The sequence below is a fragment of the Pezoporus wallicus genome, unplaced genomic scaffold (assembly GCF_028554395.1).
Source record: "Pezoporus wallicus isolate ANWC-B61680 ecotype Strahan unplaced genomic scaffold, APGP_CSIRO_Pwel_v1 contig_229, whole genome shotgun sequence".
In the NCBI taxonomy this organism is placed as follows: domain Eukaryota; kingdom Metazoa; phylum Chordata; class Aves; order Psittaciformes; family Psittacidae; genus Pezoporus; species Pezoporus wallicus.
Genome location: NW_026638360.1, coordinates 3,164,496 through 3,181,977, shown reverse-complemented (window position 1 = coordinate 3,181,977; position 17,482 = coordinate 3,164,496). Strand labels below are relative to the sequence as shown.

Below are 17,482 nucleotides of genomic sequence, written 5' to 3'. Positions count from 1 at the left end.
GGCCTCGACAAGTGCCCCCCCCCGCCGCAGGGGCCGGCAGCAGGGGAAGAGCGGAGGCACACAGCACGAACGCTCGCCGCCAGCCCGGCAGGCTCCGAGGGGAGGCTGCTGCGGGCGCGCCGGCCGGGGCCGCCCCCTGGGCCTCTCCCACCGCCCCTCGGCATGGTCGTGCCCGCCCTGGCGCGCCCCCGCCCCGCGCTTGCCGCCCGCCCGCCCGGGCCAGCGGGAAGATGGATGGGCACATTCTGGGCTGGATCGTCCTTCTGTGGCTAGCAGGTAGGGCGGGGGCTGCTGGCCGCGGGTGTCTCGGTGGCCCCGACGTGCTTTTTGCTGCGCCTTGCTCGGCGGGCTTTACGTCTTTCTCTAGGATGAGAACGGGAGGTTTGGGGATGTGCCGCGGCAGACTGTGGAGGGAGCCGGCCGGGGGAGGCTTTTCGGGAGCGTACCGCCGTGCAGTTTGCGGACACTTCGAGGAGAGCGCTGGATTCGCTGGGGATGGGGGGAGGCAGCCGGCGCCTCCTACCCGGGCGGAAGAGGACAGGTCCTCAGGGCACCGGCGCTGCTGCCCGCGGGGGGCGGTTGGGCCAGTGTTTACCGCGGCGCTAAGGGAGGGAGGAGCGCTGTGTGGCTGGGAAGGTGGGAGCTAGCCCGGGGAGGCAGCAGGAGAGCAGGGGGAGGCAGCAGGAGAGCAGGGGGAGGCAGCAGGAGAGCAGGGGGAGGCCGGAGCGTCCTTGGCTGCGGTTCAGGGGGGATGTCGACAGCCCTCGGCTCCCACGCCGGGCCGGGAACAATTGCAGGAACTTCTCCTTTCCCGGTGTCCTGGACGCGCATTCCTTTTGACACAGGTGTGAGAGAAGGGGGCTGCCCGGGAGGGGCAGAATCCGGCTGTGCTAGTGATGGTGTAGTATGCACAGCATAGGCCTTTGAGCCCAGGACGGGACTCCCGCTCGATAGCGCAGCTTACCGGCCACCTCCTGCCCGGCTGGCTCCCTAAGACGTCGAGCTAGCCCTTCCTAAGCAAGGAGGAGGGGAGAGGGAACAAGCTGAAAAGGAGCTGGATCTAAAAACTGGATAACAAGGAAAAGAGAGGGTAGGGTTTACGGCAGAATAAGAGCGGCAGGGAATCAGGGAGAAACAGGATCTGCTAACTCCTGTGAGCTGGTGCAGCATCCAGGCACAGGCAGGAGCATTCCTTAGGAAAAGCTTCAGCAGGCTGGTTTTAGGCAGGCAGGTTACAGGCTGAAAGAAGCAGCAGACACACTTGGATTAAGTGGCATTTATTTCCTACCACCACCAGTGTATCCCACAAAACCAAAACCAAACCCACCCCCCCCCCCCCCCCCGCCCAAAAAAAAAAGAAAAAAACCCTCAGCCTTTTCCCTCTTCCTATTCAGATTTAGGATTCACAAGCAGTAAATTCGGCTCTTAGTCATAACACCTCTCTCCCACCACCCACCTACCACTTTCCTTGCTTTTGCAACTTGCTTTTGCACTCTGAGTCATCTTCAACACCAGTGCCTGCCTACTGTTCCCTTCCAGGGTTTCATGGCCGCATCGGGGCTTTGGCAGCTCCTAGCTCATTCTCCTTTCTTGCCTCCCTCCCTGCCGTTTGGCTGGTTCCAAACGTATCCCACTTCACTGAGTTGGTCTGTAGTTCAGCCCTTCCACAGCTACCACTGTTTTCCTACTAGCCATAGTGGTATGCTGAGAAATAACATAGGGGGACTGGTAGGAGGAGTATAGGGTAAAGATAAACTTGACATTACATTCCTCGCTCTTTTTAAAGAGCATTATCTGGACATGTCAGGACTTTTCCGTCAAGCTGAAAGGCTGGGCTGTTGACACCTTTCTCCCTCCATTAAAAGTAGTTAATGATTACCGGCAGCTACCGCTGTTTGAAGCATGCAGAGAGAGGTATCGCTGCAGTAGGAAAACCTTCCAATTTCCTCTAGTCCTGGACTTGGAGACAGATTTGCCTGCTGCTGGTGCTGTCAGCCGCAGGCAGGCAAAGGCTTCTGGCAGGCAACAGGTTAGCTGCAGCCGTGTGCTGAGAGAGGGAGGCAGCCAATATCCGCTCGCTGCCCTCCAGCCTCTTGCCGCTGCCGCCCAGCGATGGAGCCCGCGCTGCCGTCGTCTTCCATGACTGGGGGAAGGCAAACAAGTAAAGGTGTGTGTGTGAGTGTGAGCGTCTATGTGTGTGTACAGAAAAGGGAGAGAGGCTAGCAAACATGGATTCAAGGTTCTCCTCTCCACAGTGGCTGTGCGAAGGAATGAAAGGTCTGCAGTAAGGTAGGGAGCCCTAATCCATCCCGAGTGGTACACTCCACTCTGGGAAAAGAGAAGTGGGGGTTGGGAAGTGCAGGGGCCAGGGTAAGACACAGAGTAGAAAATGGGGAGGAAGCAGGGAAACAAAAGGCAGCAAGAGGCTTTCGCCCCCTTCTCTCCCCTCCTCCCTCTTTGAGGTGGACTGAGAAATGTCTAACAAGCCCTCACGGTTCCTTTCCTCCTAGCATGAATTCTTCTCAGTCCTTTGTTTGTCTTTAATTTTTGGCTCCTGCATTTATCTTTTGTTTTGTTTTGTGCATTGTGACTTCTCACTGGAATTTCAAAAAAATCTGTGTGAGATGCAGTGGTTTTGGTTTGGCTTCTCATCCTCCTGCCCTGCTTTCCCACGTGCCTAAAGCTGGTGCTTGAGTAACAACAGCAAAGGGATGGTCACCCTTTATTCCTTCCTGTGGAGTGACATGGGTTTAAGTATGTGTGGGACTGTGTTCTCATTCTAGAAAAAGAAGGTACAATTTGCCAAGTATCCTTAAGCTCCCGTATAAAGCTGGTTCTTGTAAATCACCAACTGCATCTTGATTCTGGAACGAATCCTCCCCTCTTATTTACCATTATTCGTATGAAAGCTGCAATTCCTAATGATTTAAAACTAGAGAGAAGTGAAGACTGAACTCCAGTTTTACCTATAGAACAAGCAGAGCACGTTTTATTTTTCTGATTCATGACTCAGGATAAGCTTGGAAAGATGACCCTTAGAAGACTGTTCACATTAAAATGTGATCTTCTCTTCCTGTTAAGCAGTTTTTCAGCAATGCAATGGTACACTACAAAGGTGGGTAGATTTACCTTTGCTTTCTCAGCCACAGTTTAGGAGAGCAGGCAGAGGGGGCATGCTGGAGCGCAGTTGTGCTTTCCTGTTTCCTGGCCAGCAGAAGAGACTTCTTGGGAAGACAGGGAAACGGATGGACTGTTTTATCTGCCTTGAGTTAAAGTGTTCATTAGACTTCCTTGACTGGCGGCACACAGCATGTAACTGGGAAGAAATCTCATACTTTTTTTACTTTTTACTCCTTTGAGATCACCTTGAGCAGGACTGCCAGCAGTGGAAGTCCCAGTGCTATCCCAAAGACAGGCTTGGTACTACAAGGTTTGGAGAGACTCTTCTCATTTCTTTCTCAAAAGTTAGTGGTGACCAGTTGCTGAGTGATAGTTTTGGGAGTGATTTCTGGGATGCTGAACCAAGTCTGTAAACTAGGAGCCACGTGACAATTCTAACAGCTTTTCAGACAAGGTGGATTTGATCTCGTGGCCAAAGCTGAGATAATTCACCTGAAAGCATCCAGGGTGACTTTTGTGAATGTGTGAAAGGGGCAGGTAGTTAAAGAGTATAATGAGTGCAGGAAAGCTGGTGTAGAGGCCCCAATACCTAGGAAAGCCTGTGGAATGTCCTGAGATCTTGGGGAAGCCCTTACACAGTTTCTGACATTTCAGGGCTGTGTACTTCCTTAGAGAAGTCAGGAGCATGGAGGACAGCATCACAGAGAATGGGGAGAGCAAAAAAAAAAGCCTGCTGCAGTCAGTTTGAAGAGTCTGGGCCATGTCCTACATGGAGTGTTCTGTTTTGAGGTTCTATGCTGTGAGTGCTGGGTGTGCAAGGTTGTGCTTTTCTCTGAGTGCTTTGGTTTTGCCCCTTTCCAGGTTAAGCAGGTAGGGAGCTGAAATTTTCGGGTTTGCTATGGAGCTGTAAAAAGCAGTGCCATGCTGCTGACCTAGTTAGGCATTGGTTTCTTGCTAGCTAAAAGAAGTTGACAATTAGATGCCAGGTTGCTAAGAACACATGTCTGATAGGAACCAATCCAAGGCATCCAATAATTTCCCATAAACCACTCAACATAATCTGATGGTGATGGCTTTTGTTAATAAATTGCGTAGATTGGATTTAGTCCAGCATGCGTAGGCAAGAATCTGTACAATACAATCTCAGTGATCCCGCTGGCTCTCCAGTCACCTGTTTACACATCTGTTTATCATCTTTGACTTTTCAAAGTCCAGATCTTCCATTTCCTGGAATGGTATGTCTGTATTCAGCAATGGGGGAAAGAACAGTTTTATTTACGCATAGTAGCCGAGGTGCAGAAAAAGATACAGCATCTCCTAGCTCAGCATTTTTTGTGTGGGGAAGTGATACAAACGACCCTAGGAGCACTACCTCTTACCAATGAATGTATGCTTTTCTGCCAAAGCCCTTAGGTATAGTCTAGGAATAGTTTTCCAGAGGTGCATGGCTGAGGGCATGAGGACTTCCATTCTTTGTGCACAACTGCCAGTCCTATCGAGAAAGTTGCATAAAATTGGAGGGTGTAATTTCTGTGGTTTCACAGCATCAGCTTTAGTGTCTCAGGCAAGTGGTAGAATGAGCCAAGTAATAGCAAAGAAAGAGATAGGATGTATCAGCAGATACGGACACCCGTGCTGACCTGAAGAGTAATGTGTGCTGCCTTCTCTTGGACTCAAATCTTACATGCCAGAAGGATGCAGTCTGAGACTTGTTACACTGAACTACAGTGTTTGGCCTTGCCACTATTTACAGGCATTAGTGCTTCTGATCAACCCTTTTCTAACTACATCATCTTTAAAGGTTCCTTCCACCCCAAACCATTCCATGATTCTTGATTCTATTCAAAAGGGCTAACTTAAAGCTAGGTTTTGAAGCTAAATCTTCCTAGGATTCATCTAGCCTCAGGGAGGCTTCTCCAGGGGCAACTGAAAAGCAAGAGCCTAAGTTACCACCTCTCAGTTGCCTTCTCTTGCTCGTGGAAGTTGCTTATGAAGATCAGGCTCACAAGGCTCAAATGTGCCCATATCAATATCCCCTTTATAATCACTTCCTGGAATTCTCTTTAATCACCACTAGAACGTATTAGTGATAGCTTGTGCATAATGTTGATTGCATAGTTTGAATGCATAATCTGAGGACGGTTCAGGAAAAGAATCAGAGAAAGGAGACAAATATACTTTGCCAATGAGAAACAGACAAACCCCATGCAATTATGTTTCTGAAGCATGATTATTTTTAAGCTCTTTCTCTGGGAGTGTATACACATGCCCAGATACACAAACCGGTGGATCCTTTTATTCTTTGAGAGGAAGTATATCTGTTGTTTTTAAGATGCACTTGATTAATATTTGCAGACCTTTCTCTGGGGATTTAGGAGAACAGAAAAAAGGTAATCAAAATTGTCATGTATTTATGAGACTACTCTCATGATTAGGGTTAGATTTTTCTTGTGAAAGTTCAAACATCATGAAATTCACGATGAACAGGTTGCTTCTTTGGAGTGCAAGAAGTACATTTCCATGATGCTTTTGAAATAAGGGCTTATCTTGCTCTGGCTGCATTAGTCAAAACAGCAGAGCACAATTCAGTTTCTTTTTAGTCCTTGTACTAAACTAGACAAAGAAGTACGATGGTTGTAAATCCACCATCTTGTCTTCAGGCAGCTGAATATCCTGGTGGCCCTTTTGATGGATGCTGTTACAGCAGTGACGTACTACATGAATCGATTCTGACACTTTTTTTTTGGCGGAGGAAGTAACAGGTGTATAATTTCCCAGTTCAGCCATAATTATATATAATTTGACTTAAATAGAGTTTCCACTGCTCCAGTCTCTCAATCGGAGGCACTATGTTGCTCCTAAAATACTATTTCTGGAAAGAATCTGAAAATAATACTTCAAATGTTAATAAAGAGTTTGGGATAGAATATAGAAGATGCCAGATAATTCACTGCACATTTCCCAAATGATTTTGGGTAGAAAAAGAGTTTCTGTGTTTTCCCAACTGCTTTGCTTTTTTTGAAATAGATATTCACATGAGGGTGGGTGGAGAAAGTTAGATGAGAATTTGCTAAAGCTCAGTTAATCATTTAGTAAAGCAGTCCCTGGCTTGCCAAACTCATAAATCTCATTAAGAGGGAAGGAAGGCTGTGGTGCATTTTTAGCTGAAAGCACTGTGTTTAGTAAGCAGCATACTTTGTTCACAAGGGAAAGATTTAAATATTCATTGTGTCACTCTTTTGTCCCTGAAGCTGCAGTAACATGATGAGTCACCTGATCGATCAGCTCACGTCACAAGCTGGCTTTGGCCACAGGCTGCATGGGGTCAGGCATAGAGTTGCCAGATGAAGGTCTCACCTGGACCCATTTGTTCAAGGTGCTTGTCAAGTGTCTTGCATTCAGATACAACCTGGGAAGCACAGGTCTCTGGAGAGGAAAGAATAAGACATCACTGCTTGGTTCACCTTGGGAAGCAAGTGGTGACATTTTCTTAGTGCCATGTAGCCCCCATGTTTCTGCCCCTCTAGTCCCTGGGAAAAGGAGTTACCTCTCTACCTGTTCCTTGGGAAAGTGGAGGAGCTGCCTAATGCTACTGCCTCTCCTGTGGCAGCATCTTGTTGGGACCTCACCTGTGTTTTGTGGTACTCTGGAGATCACCCACACTTAACGGTGTTTGGATTCAGGTCCAGGCACTTCTGGCAGAAGTAATGACATCTCCTGTGTTGCTTTCACATGGCGTAAGTACGATGTGGGTAGTGTAATGCATCCCTCTGCAAACGCCATAGCACCCTTCTGCACTGTAAGCCTTCACACAGCAGTCCCCAGGATCAAATCCTGCCTAGATCGCTAAGTCTTTGTTATTATCAGTGACTGTCTTGCCTCTCTGCAATGTGCTTTCCACTAGGTTCTTTCCATACTGTGTTTTTATCCCCTGACTTCATTGTGATTTTTGGTTTGGACTCTGATAATTTGTTGAAATGAATATTCATTCTTGGTCCAGCCTCTTCACTTTCCTTTGATTTTGACTTCTGATCATGAATCTCTTTCTTGCTTTTACTTTTCAGGTCTGTGGCTGTCTCCAACTTGATCTTGTCCCTTCATGCTGGCTGTTATACCATTGATACATATATGGCTCTCTCTCTGCTTTAAGCTCCAGTACTTGAGTCTACTTTTTTTTTTTTTTTTTCCCCATCCCAAAGATATCTCCTGTCATATCATTTTCTTTTGCCAACTTCCATCTCCTTTTCATCCCTGCTTTCTGGAGCGGGTGGTTTATTTTTGCTGACTCTATTTCCTCTCCTCTCTACATCATTTCTTAATTTGCAACCTGGCTCCAGCCCTTCAGAGACAGCCCTTCCAGGGCCCTTCTTCAGCTTCTTCCAGCTGAACATAAGCTTCTTGGTTAAACATGACATTCCATGATTGTCACCCTGCCTATCCTTCTGCTTCCTATACTTAACCTGATACTTTATACTTACTCTTCTTTCTCTGCTTTTGCCCTTCTCTGCTTCTGTTTCCCAACATCAGGAATGTTTTTTTTGTCCTGTCTTTCGATTCCTCCCTTAGCTTCCCCTAAAGTCCATAAGTCCCTCTTCATGTTGCGTAAACACATTCTTCTGCTTTATTCTCTTGCATGTTTCCTTGTGTCTTGTCCCCTTTTTCGCTGTGCACTGCTCTGGGCCCTGGGATGTGGGTAATTGCATGTAGGGAGCTGCCATCATAATTTCCTGTACTGAAACTGGATCCCATTTCTCGTATGAACCTCCACCATCAGGTACTGCTGCCCCTCAGCTGCAGAAAACACCTCTGGTTAGAAACTTCCTCTTAGTTGCTCTCTCCTTGCCCCTGGCCTGGGCTGTTTCACAGGCTGCACATCCCTGCCTGGGGAAGTGTCAGAATGTATTCCAGCATGTGTAAGTGCTCTCAGTCATTGCTGTGCAGCACAAGGAGAAGGGAAGCAATGCAGGACATGCATGCGAGGTTTTGGCCATTCCTCTGTAGGTGGATGAAGTACCTCATTCTCCTGAGAGCTCTATGCTGGCATTGCTCTTGGCTTTTCTCTAAGCTACACAAGGATGTAGGAGCATTCCCATGCGTCTTCTCCAAGGCTTAAATATGTCAGCTCTGGGCAGCAGCTCTCCTGTAGCTGGTAGATAAAGATTGGGTTTTGAGATCCATCTCCTCCCTGGGAATATGACAAACTTCAGTGTTTGGGCCATTTTTCTCTGCATCTCCCACATAGAGCAGTTTCTCTCAGTGCTATACGCCAGGCCTGGCAGGAGCTGTGTGATTCTGGATCCACTCCTTCATGCACTTCTAGAGTTTGGCAGAGCAAGCACCACCAGCTGGGCACCCGTGCACCACGGGCTGGGCCAGGCACTGCATGCTGCCTGACTTTCAGAGAGGAGCTATGATGCCACCAGAATTGTGAGGGGGCTCACTTATTCTGCATTGGGATTGCTGTGAACTCAGGATCTGGCCCCTTGGCAGACCTGCTGTAGAAGCAAAGTGTGGCCATCCCTAAAACACCTCTTCCTTGTCTGTGTACCTGCCACAGAAGCCATGAGTCGTCATGCCACTGGGCTAGGTTATCTATAAAGCATAAAGATATTACATTTGAGTGTTTAGCCCCATCGTGCTGTATTTTTCCCTGTGGCTGTAGGCTATGAAAAAAGCAAACTTCTGCTGCCAATACCTATGCTTGAGGAGTTATCGCACCCTAGCACCTGAAACAGATGGATAGTTTAATTTTATGTACGTGGGGAAAATGGTGCTATGATAAAATGCAGTAGCTTCCTCTTCGGGTAATGCCAAGGCATATGACTCTCATGCTTTTGTCTTTTAGCTGAAGTGGAAGGCTTGCAGGTTACCATGCCTGAGAAGAAGAAGGTGGCCATGTTGTTTCAGCCTGCTCTGCTTCGCTGCCATTTCTCCACTTCTTCTACCCAACCAGCTGTCGTGCAGTGGAGGTTTAAATCGTACTGCCAGGACCGAGTGGGAGAAGCTTTGGGGATGGCGACTTCTGGTTTACAAACGATGAGCAAGAGGAACCTGGACTGGGATCCCTATTTGGACTGTGTGGACAGCAGGAGGACAGTCCGAGTTGTGGCTTCCAAACAAGGATCTGCTGTGACTATAGGGGACTTCTATAAGGAAAGAGACATCAGCATTGTCCACGGTAACTCTTCCACCCCAGTGATGCTTGTTGCGGGTTAGAACGGACCCTTGGCAATTTGGGATACTGGAAGCTGGTAGTAAAATTGTTCAATTCACTCCCTTAGAAAAGCCTGCTGGATGTCAGACATTTAGGATATAGCCAACCAATCCTAGACCCAAAGTTAATTTCCTTTGGTGCATCCCTTCATATAACTTCATGTAGCTCTCCAGCCCTCACACAGTATTCTTTTCCCTTTGAAGAACAGGTTTTTATTTCTGGCTTCTGCATATTGGTCTCTGCATAGATTTTACGTAACAAAGCAGCACCAGCAAGAAAGGTATAGGTTCAGTCTCCATGCACTAGGTTTCTCTTCCTTGCAAACTTCACTGATTTTTTTAACCAGTTCCGAAATACCAAAGTTATTCTACATCTCGTGTTTGCTCAACTCTGGACTTCACTAGCTTATGCTGTCATGAACCTAAACCCATGCAACCTTCAGCAGTGTGAAAGGAAGAGTTTTTCATGGGGTGAAGTCAGGTTGGGTGGACATGCGGGCTGCAGGGTCCTTTAAACATTTGGTCTCGAAGGATGTGTGGGAAACCTTGTCCCTCAAAAGCACAAGGCTTCTGCTTGGCTTGGGAGACCACCAAGCCCAAAGTAGAGGCTCCCTCGTGTGGAGAGTATGTGATCAGCCTCAGCAAGTGGGAGTGTTTTCCTTTGTCTCTGTGTAACCTCTTCAGCAGATGACTGAAGTGCTGTGGAGGAGATACTGTCTAAGCACTTCTTGCATGGCAAGAATACTGTTGGATCCCAAGCTCAAGTATCAGGAAGGACAGAGAGTGACACTGATTACCCCTTATGCTCTTTGGACTTGCAGAGTGAGCTGTCTCTTGTGGCATTACCTGTCTTCTCCAGCCACAGAGCCTGTTGTTTTTTTTTCCTGAGTACTGTGATATTCTGGATAAAGTTAACCCCCCTTCTTAGTAAGGAAATGAAATGGATTTGGGGCACAGAGATGGACCCAGTGCGTTCAACACTTCACTCTTCCCATAGGTGTTGGAAGGAAAGCCTGACTTTTCTTTTTTGCCTTTCAGATGCAGACCTTCAAATTGGGAAGTTGATGTGGGGAGACAGTGGGCTCTATTACTGCCTTATTATCACACCGGATGATGTGGAGGGCAAGAATGAAGAATCGGTGGAACTGCTTGTGCTTGGTAAACCTTCTTGTCAGGTTGCTTTTTCAGTACATAGGTGATATATCTTTCCTTCTGCACTCTTGCTCTCTTTACATATCTGTGCACCATATTACTCTGGGTGTAAGATCTATGTAAAACAGTACTTTCACCATTGCCTTGCACCCTGTGCAGTCATTCACACCTAGACAAAGAGGGTGGCAAATGCTACCAAACCAGAATAGTAATGTTTACACCCACCTTGCTAACACATTACACTGGCATAAATGACTACAGCAAAGTGCAGGGCTGTGGAAAATCAGAACCCTTGTTCTTAAGGCATAAAACAATAAACTTGCAGCAAAGTGAACACTTGATTCAGAGTCTCTTAGAAATAGACACCCAAAAGATATAAAATTGTATGCTTTTTGCAGTCTTTTAACATTTCCTTCGCCCTTTCTGCTGACCTGTGAGGATGTCAAGAAGCACTGTGTTTTATCTGCTTGAGTGTGTCAATATGGGAGATTTTTGTCTTTCCATAATTATACTTGTTCAATTAGAGGTGCAGTTTCACAGCCACCTTAATCAGGTCTAAGCTGGTGCTGCCACTAAAAGGACCTGTTCTCCTTGCTGCATGCTTGGCCCTGTTTTTGTTAAGATCCCTTGAGCAGTATGGTGAGCAGGATCAGTTTCTTTCCTGTTTGCAGGGTTAGCTTTCAGTGATAGCTTCCACAGTTCATCTCACTGTAAAGGTCGGAAAAGCACTCATTCCCACTAGGGCAGAAAAGAGGAGTGGAATGGGCCTTTCAGGGACATTGGTTGACACTTGGGTGAGCCAGCTTTAGTACTTTGCCCCTTAGACTGCCCCAGAAGAGTAAGATGAGTTTTTCCAAAACTTACCTTAAAACCTGCTGACACCACCGTTTGCTTGCATGGTTCTTGAGTCTACAGATCCTGTCGATCTGTGAAGGAAAAAGCTTGGATCTATGGTGTCTAGGTGATACCTAAAGGCATACTACAGAACATGTCTGTCAAGTGCCCCTACTCTCCTGGCTAGGGTCAGAGTTTAATTGGCATTTATGCTTGGAGCTGTAGTTGTCATCTCAAAGTAAACCAGATGGAATGGGTGAGTGACTATGACAGTACCATCCTTACTCCTTCAGATGTCAGTCAAGCTGTGGACAGCTGGAGAATGGATCCCTCCAGAAAAGTGTCACAGCCCTGTCTAAATCCCCAGTGTGACTGTGTATCATATGCTAGCTAATAACAGGCCCAAGACTGAACTGTGTTAGTTCAGGTGATGTTCTGTCTACCAGGTGGCAGTTGTAGCTGTTCCGTAGCATCTCCAGAGGAGCTGTCTGTGACTGTGTGGTGATGGCTGCTGAATTTAGTCCCTTCTTCACCTTCCTGTACAGGATTTGGTGTCTTCCTCTTCTGTGTGTCTACACTCTGCTCAGATACCAGTGATGAAACAATGCCATGGTAACAGGAAGAATCTGTTTTTCAGTGTGTACAGAAGACTATGTGGGAGGGAAAATAAAGACGTCCTCTCCTCTCCTTGATGATGTCACTGGCCCCAGTTTGCTGTAGTTACAGTGGGAGGAAACACGTAGCTTAGGCTGTAGCTTGACCACATCTGTTTTTCTGTTCAGCCTGTGGGTCTGACCCTGTGCTTTTTGCAGCACTCTCCCAAGTTTGGCAGCAGCATGAAAGGATACTTTGTTCTGCCTCATGCTGCTTGGTGCAGCTTGTGTGTCTTCCTTTTCCTGGGTAGTGTGTATGGAGGCAATATTCCAGCTTTCAGAGTGATTCCAGGTTACCTACCCATTTTCATCCCCTCCTTCATCCCTCCCTTCCCGTTCCCACCTTAATCTTTCCCGCTTCCCTTTTCCCTTTGCTCTTATTTTTTTTCTTTCTTTTCATTTACCTCTCCCCATTGATGGCTAATGGAGGAAGCAGCCAGTGGTGAAAATACCATTTCTTAACATTCTGGCATCTTCTGGGACATTTTTTTATTCCATCCAACTGCTTTGAGGGAGGCAGTGAGTACAGATGAAGATTGGAGCAATTCTACAGTCCTAAGGGACATGTGGTAAAAGGGTTTTGTTTGATGTTTTGCTGTTTGCTGCTCTTTCAGTGAACCCAGACTCCCTGTTAGAGCAGTTGGAGCAGTGGAAGGATAGTGTCTGCAAAATACACTGCAAGATACAACAGTTCTCACAGCACATTGCTGTTTGTTCCCTGCTGACAGTGGTCTTTCAAATATAATTGACATTGCTTGTTTTGGAGCTACTGCATGACTTAAGCATAAATTAGAACATTGAAAAGAGCAGAGGTTCATGCTATCAATGGGGGAAGACAGGAAAATCAGAACAGAAAAGGAAATAGGAAAGCATCCCTTCTAGTAGTTTCATATTAATTCCAAGTTGAAAGGTGTGTTTAGGTTAGAAAAGATCCTGTTGGACAGGGCAGTTTAGTATAGTGTATTAGAAACCTTGAAAGGTCTGAGAAGCAAAAATGGTGGATACCTATAGCATGAACAAATTAGAGGAAATCTCCTTACCTAGAAGTGGAGGATCCTGCTTTATACAGTGAATTACAGTGGTAAAATTGATCAAAAGTCGCTTTATTCACAACTTGAGGCAAAATCTAAAACACAAAAAAATTACAGTATTCTTTTTCCCTGAGGGAAGCAATCACAGATTTCCAGTGCAGTCTTTAGTGTCCTTCACTTAAGTCGGCCTGGGTCACGATGGGATTGCATGTTGAGTTTTATCACCTGGGTATGTGGTGTTGACATGCAAAGCAGATGGACAAAATCAGAGAATCCCATGTGCTGTCTTCCTTTCAGGCCTATTTCAGAAAAGCATATAAGCATTTATTTATATCCATTTGTGCACAGCAAGGCTGATAGGATTTATAAGGCATACCTGATGTTAAGCATGTGCTTATGTATTTTGCTGAAAGGACCATTCAGTAGGTTTTGCTTAGTCAGGGATTTTAACCCTCTCTAATGGAATCAGTGAAGGCAAGGGAAGAGGGGTGGTAACCTCTGTGTCTCAGAAGCACAGAAGGAGGTTGGCTGGTAGTGAGCCTCCTGCAGAGTGAGGAAAAAATTAAACTAAAAATTGTTATCATGCTTTTATAAAATAGTTGTATTTTAGTGGTATTTGGAATCTCCAAACAGGGTCTAGCATGACTGATAAGAACTGTGCTTCTGCTGCAGCAGTACTAGACTAGTACAGAGCTTAACAGCTCCACAGCAAGAGTCAAGTGATGCTCAATTGAATCAAAAAGGCCAAATCTTATTTTGAAGGAAGTCTGCATTTCCACCTTAGTAGCTAGCAGCTGTGTGTCCTGCTTCTTGAAGCACAGTGCTATTAATCAAGTTGTTTTCACAGCCCCTGTGTTACTGCTTTTTATCTGAGAATGTCAGTGAGCTTCAGTAAAATTGTTCATTGCAGCTTTTGTTGAAGGGAACTGCAAGGGTACCAGTGCAGTGGATGCTGTGTGCCTGGAGTAACCTCAGAATCAGAAGTACAGGTCAGTGGATACCCCATCCTAGCTTCATGTGACCCAGCTCACGTCAGGAAGCAGACTATCTTACTTGCATGGGATTGTATGTAACCCAGTAAGCCTTCCTGAGGGTCAGAATGTACTAATCAGGTGAGGGTCCTGTGAAAGGAGCTATACTGCTCCTTCACAAGCTGGTACAGCTACATGGCAGTGGCTGTTAGGGATAGGTAGGCGCAGCTGACTATCCTGAAATGCATAGGTCCGTGCAGGGTTGGCATTATGAGATTTTACGCAGCTTAGGCATGCGTCATGGAACAGGCTTCATTCCCAAGGATATGTCGAATTCCTGGAAGAGGCAGGAAACTGATCTGCTAATCCCAGTTGTCAGTTTGATACTTTGGTTAGGGATCCACTTGCTTTGCTAGATGGCTATTGCCTGCTTGTGTTTTCCATCCAATTTGGCAGCTAATACTACATAAATTATATATTAGTGAAATATTATTTGATAATTAATCTTTTAGAAGCTTCAGCTTCTGCCTTTGTTAGGCTTTAAATAACAGCAGTTAGCACTTGAGGCTTTTGTTAATTTCTGAAGTCAGCTAGCACTTAGCCTTGGTAAACTCACATCTTTGGTAGTTTGTATTACCAGCCAATATCCATGAAGGCTAAACCCAAAATCTATTAAGTCTAACACCCATAGGTAAGAAATAATGTAGATATATACACAGCATATTGCATAGTAATTAATGTACTAATAGAGACGTGTGTTGACTTTCAGAGAGGATACATCTCTATTAGGATGTGTGTGTATGGTGTGCAGTGCTAATAAGGCAGTTCTTACTCAGCAAAGTGACTCAATAGCTGGCATAAAAATAGCCAGATTTGGAGTCTCTTGTGTGCCAGGAGAGTCTGTAATATAAAAGTTTCGGAGACAGAGAAGTCCTTGGCAGAATTTTCCCTTACAAGAGGTTGGTTTTAGGATTTTGCTCTGTTTTACTGAAAAGCTGCCAGTAGCATCTCAGCCAGTACCTGGTCACAGCAGTTGGCAGGGATGTCAGTCCTGTTGGCCATGTGTTGGGGATGAGAGGAACAGATCTGGGCCAGCTAGGTGTCTGTAAGCAACTTCACACTGAGGTCTCTCCAACCTTGGGCTGTGCCTTTGTCACCAAGGGCAGGTAGTGCCAGCAAGTGATGGAAGTGGCATGAGAGCCCTCCATTTAAAAATCCAGGAAAGGCTTTTGTGTCCTCCCAGCCCCAAACCGAAATCCTGTCCTCACTGGGCGCCGCTGCCCTGCTCAGGGCCACTGTGCTGCTGGTTTTGTAATCCAGGCCCAATCCCCCTTGTCCTGGCCCAGCCTATTCCTAGTTATTTATTTCACACCATTTAGGAGTGCTACTTGTTGCCAAGGTTTTTTACCCCTCTTTTCCTCCTTACTTGCCAGCTGCTCACAAAGGAGGCTGGCATGATTAAAAGACCTCCATTACCAAGGTAGCCATGGCAACAGCCTCCTCGGAGGTCTTTGTTGCCTGCTAAAACTTTGATCTCCACGACGGGCTGCTGCTGTTTCTCCCTCCAAATGAAGAGAAGGATGGGAAGAAAGGATAAAGTTTACTCCAAGCAGAGGGAGCACAGAGGAACTCATTGCAGAGCCGTGCTCTCCCAGTAAATCTCACAGCAGCTTCTGTGAAAAAGTATCTGAGTTACAAGGGCCGCGCTATCTCTGATGTGCTTTCCAGCCTCCCCTCAGGGCAGCGTCCTGTGCTGGGGCCTCTTGCTGTGGCACAGCTGGCTTTTCCACCACTGAGGAAGAAATAGTTCCCTTTATAGCTGCTGCCTCCTGAGGTCCCAGTGCTGCTGGTAGGAGCTGTGGAGGCAGCCCTGGGTAGAGAACCCAATTCAGCAGTTACTCCCATATCGACCCAGTATTTATCCCATTTATGCAATTGCCAGTGTTCACCATGTTCCTGTATTTGCCCAGTTGCTGTGTTCCTGACTGCACCTGTGCCACCTTTATTCATGCCATCATTTTTTTTTTCAGCTGCACCACTTACTTACCCTGATTATTTTTCTGTCTCTTCTTTGCAGACTTTTTGCTAATTTCTGCTTGACTCCAGGTCCTCCCTTCATCTGCTGCTATGTGCTTCTCACTCTCTCACCCGCCCACCTCCTGCGTATTAATTCCTGTCCTCAGCTGCCTGTTCTGTATCCCTGCACCACCTGACGGTGCTCTGCACCCCCATAGCTTTTCCTTTCCCATTCCTCTTCCAGCCCTCTGCTGCTGCTCTCTGCCAGGGCAGACTGAGGGCTTGCAGTCTCCCTTGAACTTCAAGGCTGGCCAGGGCCTGGGGTGTGCTTTGGGTGCCCAGTGAGAGGCCACTGTGAATGGGTAAAGCCCCAGAGCGGCATGGTAGGAATAGAAATGGGAACATGTCCCAGATCCATAATGGAATGAGGAAAAGCCTGTAGTGCTAACAGAGCTGCCCAGGACAGCTCTGGTAAATGGAGCCATTGTCTATTCTGTCTTTCTCCTGGGGGGTGTGACAGCTCTCGCAGAGGAAATGTAGCCCTTGCAGGTGGGAGCACAGAGCTGCAGCCTATGCCCAGCCATGTCTTGGGGTGCCTGCAGTCGTCTTTCTCAGGTGGGCAGGGCTGCTGTGCTGAGGTGGTGTGGTGAGGTGGTCTCTTGGCATGACATTTTCCTAACTTGTTTTCTCCCACCAAATGCTGTCTAGCCTCAGCCCTTCACCTTAAAAAGTTTCCTTAAGAGAAAATAAAACAACCAAAAGAAAAGTCTGGTGAGCTTAATGCCCATGCAGAGAGCAGCCTGAGTATGGAGAGCCACTGGTAGGACGCTGGCTGTGGGCACTTGCTGGCATTTCAGCCATGGCTCCAGGAGGTGGCCTTGCTCACTGAAACCCTGCCCTCTGCCACAGCTTCAGGCACTGTGTGACCCACCATGGTGCCATGCTCTGCTCCACTCCACTGGCTACTGCCTGGCTTTGGGGTGTGCCATGCCCAGGACGGGCTTGCACAGGGCAGCAGCAATTCTTATCTCCCCCAGAGCTGCCCTGCCCCTGCTGTGGGCAGACTGGGTGCTTTTGCTCCACTTGTTGCTGGCAACAGCAGTGGCAGGGAAGGCGCTTTCAATGAGTGTCACCGTTGGGAAGCCTTCTGTTGCTGTGACAACCACAGGGTAGCCATGGCAGAGCGTGTGCAGCCTGTCTTGGCTTTACCCGCTAAGGGTGTGGGGAAGGTTAGTGAATTAATTGGGGCCAGGATGGGGAGGGGGAGAGCTGGGGTGTGTTGAAAGCTGCTGGGGGCTTGCCAGTGCAGGGGCAGGCTTTGTGCTTGCTGGCTGTTGGCTGGGCTAGTCAAGGTGTCAGAGTACAGGCTGAGCCATGGTGGGGTTTATTCTTGCCAAAGGCCCTTCTGGGCTTTGTGCATCCCCTGCAAGTGGATCTGGGCCCCCCAGTGTTGTGTGAGCACCTCTGATGGGGCAGGGGGAGCAAATTCCCC

General features: G+C 47.3%; 1 protein-coding gene across 8 annotated transcripts in view; it reads left to right on the top strand.

Moving 5' to 3' along the window:
* The first annotated feature begins 216 nt into the window (after positions 1–216).
* The window catches only part of ILDR2 (immunoglobulin like domain containing receptor 2), a 35,683-nt gene continuing 18,417 nt past the window's right edge, over positions 217–17,482 (top strand). For 6 of the 8 annotated variants that reach the window (XM_057410514.1, XM_057410513.1, XM_057410512.1 and 3 more), the window contains exons 1-3: positions 217–276; positions 8,966–9,298; positions 10,372–10,491. In XM_057410514.1, coding sequence (XP_057266497.1) covers positions 231–276; positions 8,966–9,298; positions 10,372–10,491 — 499 coding nt within the window. In that variant the 5' untranslated portion in view covers positions 217–230. Of the gene's footprint in view, positions 277–1,860; positions 2,290–8,965; positions 9,299–10,371; positions 10,492–11,864; positions 11,932–17,482 lie in introns of those variants that run through there. The other 2 variants (XM_057410515.1, XM_057410516.1) reach the window with 2 other exon arrangements.